Source organism: Pristiophorus japonicus, chromosome 3, assembly GCF_044704955.1.
Source record: "Pristiophorus japonicus isolate sPriJap1 chromosome 3, sPriJap1.hap1, whole genome shotgun sequence".
Lineage (NCBI taxonomy): Eukaryota > Metazoa > Chordata > Chondrichthyes > Pristiophoridae > Pristiophorus > Pristiophorus japonicus.
The window spans coordinates 177,184,814-177,198,841 of NC_091979.1; the positions used below are offsets into that span (position 1 = coordinate 177,184,814).

Below are 14,028 nucleotides of genomic sequence, written 5' to 3' on the forward strand. Positions count from 1 at the left end.
TTCTCTTCCAACCCTCACATCGTTACCTCTGGTGTCCCCCAAGGGTCTATCCTTGGCCCCCTTCTATTTCTCATCTACATGCTGCCCTTTGGGGACATCATCTGGAAACACGGCGCCACTTTCCACGTGTACGCTGATGACACCCAGCTCTACCTTACTACCACTTCTCCTGACCCCTCCACGGTCTCAAAATTGTCAGACTGCTTGTCCGACATCCAGTTTTGGATGAGCAGATATTTTCTCCAATTGAATATTGGGAAGACCGAAGCCATTGCTTTCGGTCCCTGCAACAAACCGTGTCCCTAGACACTGACTCCGTCCCTCTCCCCAACTCCTATCTGAGGCTGAACCAGACTGTTCGCAACCTTGGTGTCATATTTGACCCAGAAATGAGCTTTTGACCACACTCCGCAGGGTGTCATCAGCGTACATGTGGAAAGTGACGCTGTGTTTTTGGATGATGTCGCCAAGGGGAAGCTTGTAGATTAGAAATAGGAAGGGGCCAAGGATAGATCCTTGGGGGACACCAGAGGTAACGATGCGGGAGCAGGTGATTCTCTGACAACAATTAGATAGATAAGAATGGAACCAGGCGAGTGCAGTCCCACCAGCTGGACGATGGTGGCGAGGTGTTGGAGGAGGATGGAGTGGTCAACCGTGTCAAAGACTGCAGACAGGTCGAGAAGGACGAGAGGGATAGTTTACCTTTGTCACGTCACAAAGGATGTCATTTGCGACTTTGATGAGAGCTGTTTCGGTACTGTGGTAGGGGCGGAAACCTGATTGGAGGTTCAACAAACCTTTCCCATCAATGCTCACTGCTTTTCTCAATAGAGAACACGTTCCTGGTCCACATTTACAAATAATCCAACTGGTCCATGCACCAACGGACAAACAAAAACACAGGCGGTCTGGGTGAGTAGGTCTCCTGCTTTCTTATCTTAAGGGAGAGTGGAATGCCCCAGAGCGTAGAGTCAGCCCTAAAGAAGGGCTGTACTAAAAAAGATTTGTATTTATGTAGCGCCTATCACAATCTCAGGACGTTCCAAACATTTTACAAACAATGAAGTACCTTTGAAGTGTAGTCACTGTAGGAAATGCAGCAGCCAATTTTCACACAGTACGTTCCTGCAAACAGCAATGTGATAATGACCACAGAACTGTTTTTGTGATGTTGGTTGAGTACACTGGGGAGAACTTCCCCGCTCTTCTTCGAAATAGTGCGTGAGATCATCACAGTTTAATGTCTCATCGGAAAGATAGAAAGCATTTACTCAGCACTGGCTAGATTTTGTGCTTATCTTTGGATTGCGACTCATGACCTTCTGAATCATAGAAACATAGAAAATAGGTGCAGGAGTAGGCCATTCGGCCCTTCGAGCCTGCACCACCATTCAATAAAATCATGGCTGATCATTCACCTCAGTACGCCTTTCCCGCTTTCTCTCCATACCCCTTGATCCCCTTAGCCGTAAGGGCCATATCTAACTCCCTCTTGAATATATCCAATGAACTGGCATCAACACCTCCCTGCGGTAGGGAATTCCACAAGTTAACAACTCTCTGAGTGAAGAGGTTTCTCCTCATCTCAGTCCTAAATGGCTTACCCCTTATCCTTAGACTGTGTCCCCTGGTTCTGGACTTCCCCAACATCGGGAACATTCTTCATGCATCTAACCTGTCCAGTCCCGTCTGAATTATATATGTTTCTATGAGATCCCCTCTCATCCTTCTAAACTCCAGTGAATAAAGGCCCAGTCGATCCAGTCTCTCCTCATATGTCCCGGGAATCAGTCTGGTGAACCTTTGCTGCACTCCCTCAATAGCAAGAACGTCCTTCCTCAGATGAGGCCACCAAGGCCCTGTACAACTGCAGTAAGACCTCCCTGCTCCTATACTCGAAACCCCTCGCTATGGAGGCCAACATACCATTTGCCTTCTTCACCTCCTGCTGTACCTGCATGCCAACTTTCATGACACCCAGGTCTCGTTGCACCTCCCCTTTTCCTAATCTGCCGCCATTCAGATAATATTTTGCCTTCGTGTTTTTGACACCAAAGTGGATAACCTCACATTTATCCACATTATACTGCTTCTGCCATGCATTTGCCCACTCGCTCAACCTCTCCAAATCATCCTGCAGCCTCTTAGCATCCTCCTCACAGCTCACACCGTCACCCAGCTTAGTGTCGTCTGCAAACTTGGAGATATTACTCTCAATTCCTACATCCAAATGATTAATATACATTGTAAAGAGCTGGGGTCCCAGCACTGAGCCCTGCGGCACCCCACTCGTCACTGCCTGCCATTCTGAAAAGGACCCGTTTATCCCAACTCTGCTTCCTGTCTGCCAACCAGTTCTCTATCCACGTCAGTACATTACCTCCAATACCATGTGCTTTAATTTTGCACAACATTCTCTTGTGTGGGACCTTGTCAAAAGCCTTTTGAAAGTCTAAATACACCACATCAGAGGCGAGAGTGCGACCAACTGAGCCATGGCTGACACGAGCATATCCAATTGGGTCTGAACAGAACACCTTCTAGCTTAATGGCAAGAGCACTATTTATTGAGCTATTGGATACCACAGAATTGGGAACATTGAGCAAAAAGAGACCAAAAAATGGGCTAGATTTTATTCACAATTTTTCTGGCAGAGCCGAGTCGTGAGCAGGAGCTTGTGGCAACGCGACCCTGACCTCCCTCCACTTTCTGGTGGGCAGAGCCAGTGCTCTAAACTGTCAGATTAAAATGAGAGAAATAAGGCACCCTCTGTAATTCCCAGCCACTTACCCCGAATGAACGCAGGATACAAGGCCTCAGCGTGCAGTGTCCCAAGGTTGGTGGAAGGGACCAAGAAGGTGAACTTCAAAAAGAGAACGATTTCTTTAGGCAGATGCCTCTATCTCCCAGTACAGCAGGACAAGCAGGAAGTGCCCAGCCTCAGGCTGAAACGCCTCATGGGCAGAAGCTGGGTGAGCCTGCTTTCTACATGCTCGGCCTTTAGGTGTGATATCAGGAAGCACTTTTTCCACACAAAAGGAAACTCTCTCCCCCGAAGGGAGACGCTGGCGGAGAGAGGGGCAAGTTGAAATTTTCAAGAGTGAGATTGACAGATTTTTGTTAGATAAAGGTATTAAGTGATGTGGAGCAAAGGCAGGTAAATGAAATTAAGATACAGGTCAGCCATGATCTGAGAGAATGGTAAACAGGCTTGAGGAACTGAATGGCCTCCTCCTGTTCCTATATTCCTAATGATCTGGGGCAGGAAATTCAGCTGGATTCAGGTGGGCCTAAGTCCCACTATGCCCCAAATTGGGAATTCAAGTCATAATACCAAAATGATTCAACCCATTGTGCCTGTCCATTCCACAACATACAATCTGTCATTATGCCAGCTTCCAAGATAGTTCTCTCTAATCGCATAAGGTAATCAAGGCAAACTCCAGGACATTGACCTACATTAGTCAACCATGACCATTTGCATTACACCGATGACACTTTCATTGTTCCAGTCGCACAGGAGCCATTCTGTACTGTACAGTATTGCCCATCGGTGTCTACCCATATCCTTGTAACCTTGTGAAGCAATTGGACATAATTAAACATAGATGTGGGGCTGTACATTTTGCAAACTCCATTTTTCCACAGAAGCTGTAGAAAGTCCAGCGGAGAATGTGCTGCCCATAGGATGTTCAACACTTCTGTATCACACAACCACCCTACGGCCTTGTGTATAGAAATCTTTCATTTAATTGAGCCAATCTGGTACCAGCGCGAATGTCTTCCATAGGATTGGCCGGTTGTACAAGCCGGCACAGGTGCAATGGGTCAAATGGTCTCCTTCTGTGCTGTATGACTCTGTGATACAAGTGGAAGAAGTGCTCAGGCACATGGAAAGTATAGTATGTGAATTAAGAACTGATATAGCGCTGGAGTCTGGGGCACTTACTTCGGACGTGATTTTCCGCGCAGTGCAGCATATCTGCCGCGTGAATAAACTGGTATCCAGTCCCTCGTGCACGAAGCTCGGCCTCTGTGTATCCCAGAACAATCTTCCCCCTATCACAAAGAGCAAAGGATCAACAATTGCGTGCAGCATTCATAAAACAGCACTGTGGTTGTTTGCCCCTCAAAGGTGCTGGATTATAAACATCTCTCCGTTTATTGCTTTGGGAGGACAAAAATGGTCTGACCTGATAAAAGAGCACAAGGAGCAAACCCTTTTGGCGGGGTGGGGGGGGGGGGGGAGAGGGGGAGTGACATTCCTACGGGCGAGTATCTGTTTCCCCATAAATGGACGGTCCCAGTTAAATATCTAGTTCGCAGCTATCAGCTGAAGCAGCAATTGCACAGTGCAACAAATTGGCCTTCATGTCCATGGATTTGCAGAGGTGGCGGAGGGGGGGGAATCAACCAGAGTTCATGCACCAGATTGCTATCCAGTGAGCCTCTACCACCAAACCCCTCCCCCATGCTCCCTGTGGAAAAGTGCACTTGCACAGGTGTCGGGTGTGAACAAGATCAGCCTCACTTATGAGGCCACCCACAGTCAAATAGCCAGTCACCATTGAAGCTCATACTTTGTGTGATATCAGGAGGCTGCTGATGGAGTTGTTACCCAACGTGAGTCAGTGCCTTCGGGAATATTGAGAAGCTCCAAGGAAGAAAAGAACTGATAAATTAATAAGAGCTGGGTTTCACGTTAGGACTGTGACTGCTAATATCAATAAACTGGGGCTCTAAATATCCTGCTTTAAGTTTACAAACTGACATTGTGAATAAAACCAGGGGGATTTCTCCAGATCTGGAGATCAATGTAGGATTTTACCAATGAGAGCTACTGAAAGAAAATAAGTTCCTTCCCTCCCCCTCCCCCAGAAGATATCTGGCCAAATTTCAAATGAAGGAGATTATAAATTCAAAGTGAGATCTCCCTAACCTCTCATGTGTTCGAAAAGTGAACAATGGAGCGGGGACTGATTTGAGATAACTAGCAGAGAAGAGTTACATACCCCAGTACTGGAACCTAAAATCGTGACCTTGCCAATGGCTTCAAATTACATCTCCTTATTTCCATCGATTAAAAAGAATGTGGGGCATTGAGTCAAATAGAGTTGACTGCACATTAACTGGTCACCTGATGAGGATGGTGCAGAGCTGTACAAAAACACCTCAGACTAATAAAGTAGCAGTTTGCAAGGATTAAAATATAGACTGGGTGGAGAATAACCTGATTAATAGATTATTAATGTATAACATACACAGACTGTAAATGCAATTCAACCTTCTGTAACCTGCCATGACACCAATCATTAATGTTCCTGCATAAAATGCTATTATCTGAAAAGGGCACATCTGCACTGGCCCTCAAAAACTCAACTAAACCTCTAAGTACAATTGAACCACTATAAGCACATGAAAATGAGCGACTAGTGGCTTATGACTGTTAGAAACTGCCAAGTTTCATTCACAAAGTTAGCTATTTTCCTCGAACCCCTCAATTCGATTCCAGCCAGTAACCCATTCCTGGATATCCAATTTTTATTTTTAAATATCATTAAAATTTTACATTAATTTGGGTTGGAAGGGAGAAGGATTGTTTGGTTTATAACTCGTCAGTGTTGACCATGGCCGCGATTATACTTCATGTCCCCAATTTCCTTGGGGTCTGGGGCAGAGCTCCAGTGAAAAAGGGGCGGGAAAGCAGGCGGCTTAAGGATAAAAGTTAGAGCCATCGGGATCCAGGTCACTGGAAGAGCGTTAAGCAGGGCCCACTGGGATGTCCAAGAGATTGAAGCATCATCAGCGGGTCCCATCACTTCACCACCAAGCAGCTGTCGGGTATTTTGCACTCCTCCTCCTTCCCTGCACACCCCCCCCCCCCCCCCCCCGCCCCGATGCATCCATATTGGCGCGGGAGACCACCAGATTTATTTTAATGACCTCACCTCACCTCGATCCGGATAATCCGGCAAGGTCAGGAGCAAGGGTCACTGGTGGATCTCCACGGCGGTGGCGTGGGATCAGGGATTTCCGATCCCATGCCATAATGCAGGATGCACTCGGGTTGTAAAAACTCTATAGAGACCCACGGCTGTTACCAGGTCTGGGTTTATATGTGACTCCAGTCCCGCAGCAACGTGGTTCACTCTTAACCGCCCTCTAAGGTGGCCTAGCAAGTCAATCAGTTGTATCACCATCTTCTCAAGGGCAACTAGGAATGGGCAATAAATACTGGCCTTGCCAGCGACGTCCACATCCCGAGAATGTATTAAAAAAATAAAGGGTTGTGTCATAGATTTATCAGCAAGTGGTATCAGGGAAATTCCGATACATTTTATCAATAGTACATTTGACTATTCAACTGAAGCTCCCAAAGTCCTAGAGTGACAAAAGGTTCTTTTGACTTTTGTTCCAGTCCCTTACTTGGCATCGCACGCTAGTGGTGTGAAGTCCAGTTTGTGCTTGGTCCTGAAGATCATGTTCTTGGTCCGGACCTCCAGGATGGACGGAGGCTGGAGAGGAGTTGCCACAGCAAACAGAGCCAGCTGAGATGGGATGGAAGCACCATCCTCAGCTTTCTTATTCTGCCCGTGTAAGAACTTCAGCCGCCCCTGAAAGTTGAGAGCCTGATAGAAAATAAGAGGACTCATCAAAAAAAAATCTTGATATTAAATTGAAAACAAGGAATTCATTGTGCACTTAAATACAAATTCCAAATATGGAATTTCTTAGGTAACCCGGCAGAGTTGGGGAGAGGGAGTTCTGCTTACGGACAGATTGTGTTTTAAGCCCAATGTTTTTTCCATGCACTCTCTCCAGAATAGGGTTACACCTTCCAATAGAAGGAATGACAAACAGGATCATGCAAGTAAAACGCTTCACATCCTCACACTGGGGTAATGGTTCGATGGGTGGTGTATACCTCATCCTCATCCATATGGCCCTTCTTATGTAAACGTAAACAGTTGAGTGTGTTCATTGAGAGGAGGGTTGTTAGCATTGGGAAATGGTAAACTTACTCATTTCAAGCACTTAGTGTTGGCATTATGCACTCCCATATCAGGTATAGCACAGCTAGAGGCACAATAAAGATTCCATTGCTGTGCCCACCCAATACCAGAGAATCCCCAACTTCCCCATTTTATCAGTGTGACATTTCAATTATGACAAGTTTTACGTTGGAACCTGGGTTGAAGCTGCTCAGGTGGGGTCATAGTGCCCAGCAAAACAGTAGACTTCTATTCAGTCAGCCCGAGCTGGGTTCAAACCCAAGTCCTATCGGCATAAAAGGTTAACCAGTTGCACTTCTATGGGGGTAATTTCTATCTAACCCACCTGTCGGGAAACTGAGGAGATCGGCTACAATGTTGGTTTTACATCCTGCCCGACTTCTCCATTAAAGTCACAAAAGAGTAATATTGGGCTGAGGTGTAAAAGCGGCGTTCCACCCGATCCTGTCAGTATCTCGACACATGGGTTAGGTTGAAATTACCTCCTATATTTCTGTTCAATTAAAAGTTCACAAACTTTTTATTCAGGGCTACAATCCCCAATCAATATTTTACTCAGGCACGGCTATCCCAAATTCTTTGACGCTTGGGAGTGATGGGCCATGCAATCAAAGGAATCAAACGACGCAGGCAGTTCCAAAGTGATTTACTACCAATTAATTACTTTTGAAGTGTAATCACTGTTGTATTCTAGGAAAACGTGGCAATCAATTTGCACACAACCAGGTTCGACAACCAGCAATTGGGTAAATGACTAGATCAGCTGTTTCAGGTGTTGGTTGAGATAAATGTTGGCCGGGACACCAGGCGAACTCTTCAAACTAGTGCCATGGGAACTTTTACAACCACCTGAGGGGGAAGAGGGTCCTCGGTTTAACATCCCATCAGAAAGGATGCATCTTCGACAGTACTGCACTGGAATGTCAGCCGAGATTATGCGCTGAAGTCTCCAGAGTGGGACTTGAACCCACAACCTTCGGACTTTGAGGTGAGAGTGCTATCCCCCAGAGTAGCTGAAGTGGCATCCCTTTACCTTCCTCACAATTTTATTTTCTCCTAAAGAGCCTCATCTACCTTTTCTGATTTTGGGACAGGGTGGTCCATCAGATGGAATGTAAGAATATAGATATGTCTTTACATTATTCTAACATAGAACAAAGACAGAACAGTAATGTAGACAAAAGTGGTTTAAAATGTGTTCTCGCAAATCCTGTCTTTTCCCCTCAGTGACGGTGGTTAACGTTGGAGAAGGATGAGTTTCAGGGCCAAAAACAATGGGCCGTAAATTGCGGCTCTCTGGGCGCGTATGAGGTGCGCATGCGCCCGTAGGGGCTACGCAAGTTCAAAGTTTAGGCATGCACTGTGCATGCACCTAAACCCAGCACTTGCGATCTGTCAAAAATTTGATGGATCGCACACGTGAAGGAAAAGGGCATCCGTGGACGAAGTGTTGGGCTATTTGCCCAACTCCTGCCCAGCGAATGTCCTTCAGATTCTTAGCTGGTTAAAGCAGACGTAGGAGTTAAAAAAATTAGAAAAATAAAGGGGCCGAAATTGCTCCTTTCTATAAGAACCGTGATCGCCTCAAAGAGGCGCGGAGTCACGACATTTCATAAATTGCCCTGCATTTTTTTTCCAGCAGTGCTCATCACCGCGCTGACCGTGTTGCTGCCCCGTCGGGCACTGCCGACAGCCCCACACCCGGCAGCGACCCCTTTCCGCTCTGCGTGGGAAATTGCTCCGCGGGAGCGGATCAGCCACCCCTTGGTGCCCCCGGCAGCTTTCCCCGGCGGGAAGCTGTGTGTTTCTGGGCAGTGCGTCTGCCCTTAAAGGGCAGGGCGCTCTGCCGCTGCTGTCATTTTACTTTAATTGTTGGCCGACTCAGAGGTCAGTTCGACAATGGCGTCCACGGGTTCGGCCGGGCTTCCTACAGGCACCCCTCGGTGCCTGGCTGCTGGCCCGGCCGAAACCCTTCTAGGTGGCCCAGTGAGTACCACTAAAGTGGCTGCAGAGTTCGCAAGTGGCCCTCCCCTTTAACTGAAGGGCTGATGACACCGACTGATGTTCGCCCCGCTCCACGCCGATTTCCGTCCTGAACACCGCACGGAAGAAAAAAAAAATGTAAAGAGCTGAATTTTGCTCTACTCTCTGCCCCATGGATTGGGGCGGAGAAAAATCTTCAAGATCGGTGAGTGTGCCCCCTTTCAGTCAGAGGGCAATTTCGGCCCCAAAATGTTATCACTCATTTATATATTAAAAACCCGTCCATTAATGTAAGTTGATTTTTAGCCCTGTTAAAACATATTTAATAACATTTTAAAAAAATTATTTTTTGTATAAAATATTTAATTAAATTGCATTTTAATTAATTTTAAATGTTTACGTTTTTTTAACATTTATTTTCAATGTTTGTGTATTTTTGGCGGTATTCCTGTGAGCTCCATACATACGGAACTCACATTCGTATGAATAGGGATTTCCCCATCTTCGATGGGTTGTGCTGGCCCATGTACGAAACCCATACAATCCTGGGACACATGAGCCCCTACGCTGGCCTTAGTGTAGAACCCCAGGACCGCAAGTTGCTGAACCTCCAGGGCCACCAGGTACTTTTGTAGAAATTATTGCAGTCAGAGTCCTTGGGAAGCCTTCGACTGCAATTTTTGGTCCATTGTGCTGCGAGGATAGGCACATATAGAATATTAAATAAATAAGCTATTTGAATAATATTGGGCTGGAAGGTTGGTGAAGATTAAAACACATAGGGCCCGAAATTCGTCAAGAATTAAGGTCCGCCCACGTCTCGGCGGTATTCCAGCTAGTTTCATCATATTTTTTTCGATGGTATGCGAGCGGTATGCAGCGGGCGGTATTCAGCATTATACTCGATCAAGATCGACTTTCTTCTTGATGGATGGTCCAGCACTGTACTGTGCAGGCGCAATTTATTTTGGCCATTTTTTGTACAACTTCTTTTCCCTCGCGATTTCGGGGGTCGGAGGTCACCTGCGCATGCGCAGAGAGTTGGAGTGGAGGGAGAGAGTGAGAAGGAGCAGCAAAGTATTTGAGGGTAGGTTTTTTCATCAGAAATTCCATAGTCAAATAATATTAACAAATAACAAATAATAATATATCAATAATAATAATACATATTTAATAACAAATCATATAATATAATAAATACTCAATGGTAATGCTTAAAAAGTCTAAGTGCAGGAACATCAAGAATGAAGGGAGGTTGAGGGCGCCCACCTTCGGTGACACAGAGCTACCAGGCCTGCTGGCGAACAGCACGGAGAGATACTCCAACTTAACCAAGGGTGGCCATAGAAAGCCCGCCCCAAAGCTGTACAACAAAATATGGGACGAGATCGGGGAGGCTGTCTCCTCCACAAGTACAGTGGTACGCACTGGAGAAAGGTGTCGTAAGAGGTGGAACGACTTGGTGAAGGTAGCAAAAGTAATGATTTTATTTATGCACCCCACCATGTGCCATGTACCATGTAAATGTAGGTTCAGTGTCACATGGATGATGTTATTTACCTCAAGGTTACAGCGATGTATTTGTGCTTCAGCGCGTTGGGCTTTTGCCTCACAAACCGTATGAAGCTTCATTGTACATTGTTTGGATATTAATGCTAGATTAAAATAAGGACTAGTGTTTTGATGTGTGTGTGTGTGTGTGTATATGTGAACCTGTGTGTATGCGTTGTTAAATGGAGTGAAGATTTTTACTTTCATTTCTGCAGAAGACGACATATGCAATAGTAGCTCTTCAGCGGCACATGGGGGGAGGACCTCCAACGCAAGAAGCCTTAACAAAAATGGAGATCCCTGCCCTGTCGTTGGTCGGGTATAGCAACCGCACCACCACCAGTGTTGGAGCTGACCCACCCACACAGGATGGTCAGTTCAATACAATCCCCGGTCTGTGTTGCGGTCGTGTCATGTCATGTAATGTAACTGTAATGTTGGGCACATGTGATATACTGCAATTCTGGGGGCATGTAACGCAATGTATATGTATATATGTATTGTCTGTTTGCGATATGTAATGTAGTAATGCAGCAGTGGACATTTAAGTAAGACTGCGCTACGTCACTGTACTCATGTAACCCTGACCCGTTCCCTGGTGCCAAGCACTTGAATGTTATTTTGTACTTCCAGACCCAGAGGATTCGGACCAGACCTCCGCAGAGAGACCCGACGACAGACCCACTGCCTCCACCTCTGGCGTCACCCAGCCCTCTTTCAACTTCACCCCTGCCAGAGATGAGGAAGAGGAAGAGCAGCTCATCCTGGAGCCGGTGGAGCTGGAGACAGAAGAGGAGATAACAATTACATCTGGGCCAGCTGCAACAACCTCCACCACCAATTCTATATTCAGGGGATTCCCCTATGCCTCCTCAGATTCTGCAGGACCAAGCAGTGTGCAGCAAGGCACCCCCAGAGTTCCAGCGCTTTTGCCGCAGCGACGGAGGTTGGTGCAGCAAAGGTCCGTTGCTGCAAGACAAATAGGCGCGTACCAGGACATGGTGTGTCTGTCACAGGTCAGCGTCGATATACGTCGAGAGCTGCTCAAGGCCATGGCTACGATAGCCGGAAACATCGCGGCACATTCAGAACGACAGTCGGAGGATACATTACGTCTGATCACCACGATGGAGCGAACCGCCGATACATGCGGCAATTAATGGGATCGGGACATGGCGCAGAATCCCACCGTGTCATAGTAGTCGGGTCGACAGCACCCAAAGGTGGGGAGCTGCCAGCAGCTTCCGGCCCTGAAGCCATGCCTTCCGGATCACGAGCTTCTCCTGAGACCCCATTCATTGCGCCTGCAATGCCTCACCCCCAACGACAGCAACAGAACTCTGGGTGTACTGCTGCACACGGGCTTGGTTTCACTACAGGGAGGTCTGGGCTCAGGGGGGGTGGGGGGGTGTCCGAAGGGTGGGGAAGTACGCGGTCGAAGTCGAGGACAATAAAGGGTGCTTTGTTGTACTGTATAGTCAATTGTTTACTCTTAATTTTAAATAGTTGAAGTTTGATTTTTTTAAAGTTTATTTAAAGTTGTTAGTTTTTCAAAGTTATAAGTTTTATAATTCTATATTTTTTTACATTTTTACATAAATGTTTCAATTGAATTTAAGCACTCTTATACAGTGTCAAACTTTTGGGGCAACAGTCATCAGGGTCCCAAACACTGTGCAGGAAACGATGAAACACAGCTCTCCACATTCAAACAAAGCATTCATTTACCATTTAAAAAATACTCACATCTATCCTTTTTTGGTCCAAAATGGATGATCTCACACTAACCTGTGTTGAAATCCATCTGCCACGGTATTGCCAACTCACTTAATCTATAAACGTCTCTTTGTAATTTTATACATCTGTCTACTTACTGTGCCAGAATAGTTATGTCATTGGCAAACTTGGATACATGGTTCCGTATTATTTAATAAATATAATGAATAGTTGTGCCCCCGTACAGATCCTTGTGGGCCACCATTAGTCACATCCTACCAATTTGAGCACGTACCCATTATCCCTACTCTCTGTCTTCTGCCACCTATCAAATCTCCTAACCATGTCAATAATTTGCCTTCAATTTCATGAGCTTTAATTTTAGCAAACCATCTCTTATGGGAAACCTTATCGAATGCCTTCTGGAAGTCCATACAAACTACATCCATAGACATTCCCTGTCTACGACTTCAGTTACTTCCTCAAAAGATTCAATTAGGTTTGTTGGACATAACCTACCCTTTACTAATCCATGTTGCATCTCTCTAATCAGCTCAAATTTCTCTAACTGCTCAGTCACTCTGTCCTTCATTATAAATTTCAATAACTTCTCCACAACAAATGTTAGACTCATAGGTCTATAATTTCCTGGTTTCTCTCTCTCTCCTTTCTTTAGTAAGTAACACCTGCAATTTTCCAATCTAAAGGGACAATTTTTGAGGGAGCTTTGGAAGATTATGGCTAGAACGTCCGTAATTTCATCACCTACTTCCTTTAAAACCCTGGGGTGGAAACCATCAATCCTGGGAATGTCAGTCTTGAGCACCATTATATTTTTCTAATACCATTTTCTGGCTTACGTTAAATTTAGTGAGTTCCAGTTCTTGACTCATTACTAGTTTCCCTGGAAGGTATATTATCCTCTTCCTCTACTGTGAAGACTGACAAAAAGTAATGATTCACCAAGTTTACCATTTCCTTATTTTCATTCGTAATATTACCCCCATCTGTTTTTAAAGGGTCCATATTCCCCTTGAGGACACTTTTTCTTCCAATATAATTGTAAATCTGTGTGATAATCTTCATATCCCTCGTAGGTTTCTTTTTTATTCCTTTTTGCAGCTATTACTAATCTTTTTTGTCTTCCTTTGCTGTTCTTTATATCTCTCCCAGTCGCCTGGATCTCCACTATTCTTTGTACTTTTGTATGCTCTTTCCTTTAGTTTGCAGTTCTCTCACCTCTTTTGATGACAATGGCTGTTTTATTTGGTAAGTAGAGCCCTTGCTCTTTAGGGGTATATACTTGTAATGTATACACTTGTGAGTATGCTCACAGGCTCATACATTACAATACTGGTCTTGTATTAAACAACCAATTTGACGTCATCAGTCTCTGTCTCATCCTGTTAAAGTTAGCCATACCAATCTTAGTAAATGTGCTAAATTTCTCCTTTTCAAACTGAACATTGAATTTGATCACATTATGATCACTGTTCCCTTACTGTTAGATTATTAACTAAATCTGACTCATTACAATCTGTTCCACACACGAGATTAGTGTGCAAAATTAAAGCACATGGTAGTGGGGGTAATGTACTGACGTGGATAGAGAACTGGTTGGCAGACAGGAAGCAGAGAGTCAGGATAAACGGGTCCTTTTCAGAATGGCAGGCTGCGACGAGTGGGGTGCCGCAGGGCTCAGTGCTGGGACCCCAGATATTTACAATATACATTAATGATTTGGATGAAGGAATTGAGTGT

At 45.4% G+C, this 14,028-nt stretch overlaps 1 protein-coding gene across 1 annotated transcript in view; it reads right to left on the bottom strand.

Moving 5' to 3' along the window:
* Positions 1-14,028, bottom strand: part of ahr1b (aryl hydrocarbon receptor 1b) — a 287,517-nt gene that overhangs the window by 52,343 nt on the left and 221,146 nt on the right. The window contains exons 7-8 of the mRNA XM_070876056.1: positions 6,431-6,633; positions 3,954-4,063 (exon numbers count right to left, since the gene is read on the bottom strand). Of these exons, the coding sequence (XP_070732157.1) occupies positions 3,954-4,063; positions 6,431-6,633 (313 nt within the window). The remainder of the gene's footprint in view (positions 1-3,953; positions 4,064-6,430; positions 6,634-14,028) is intronic.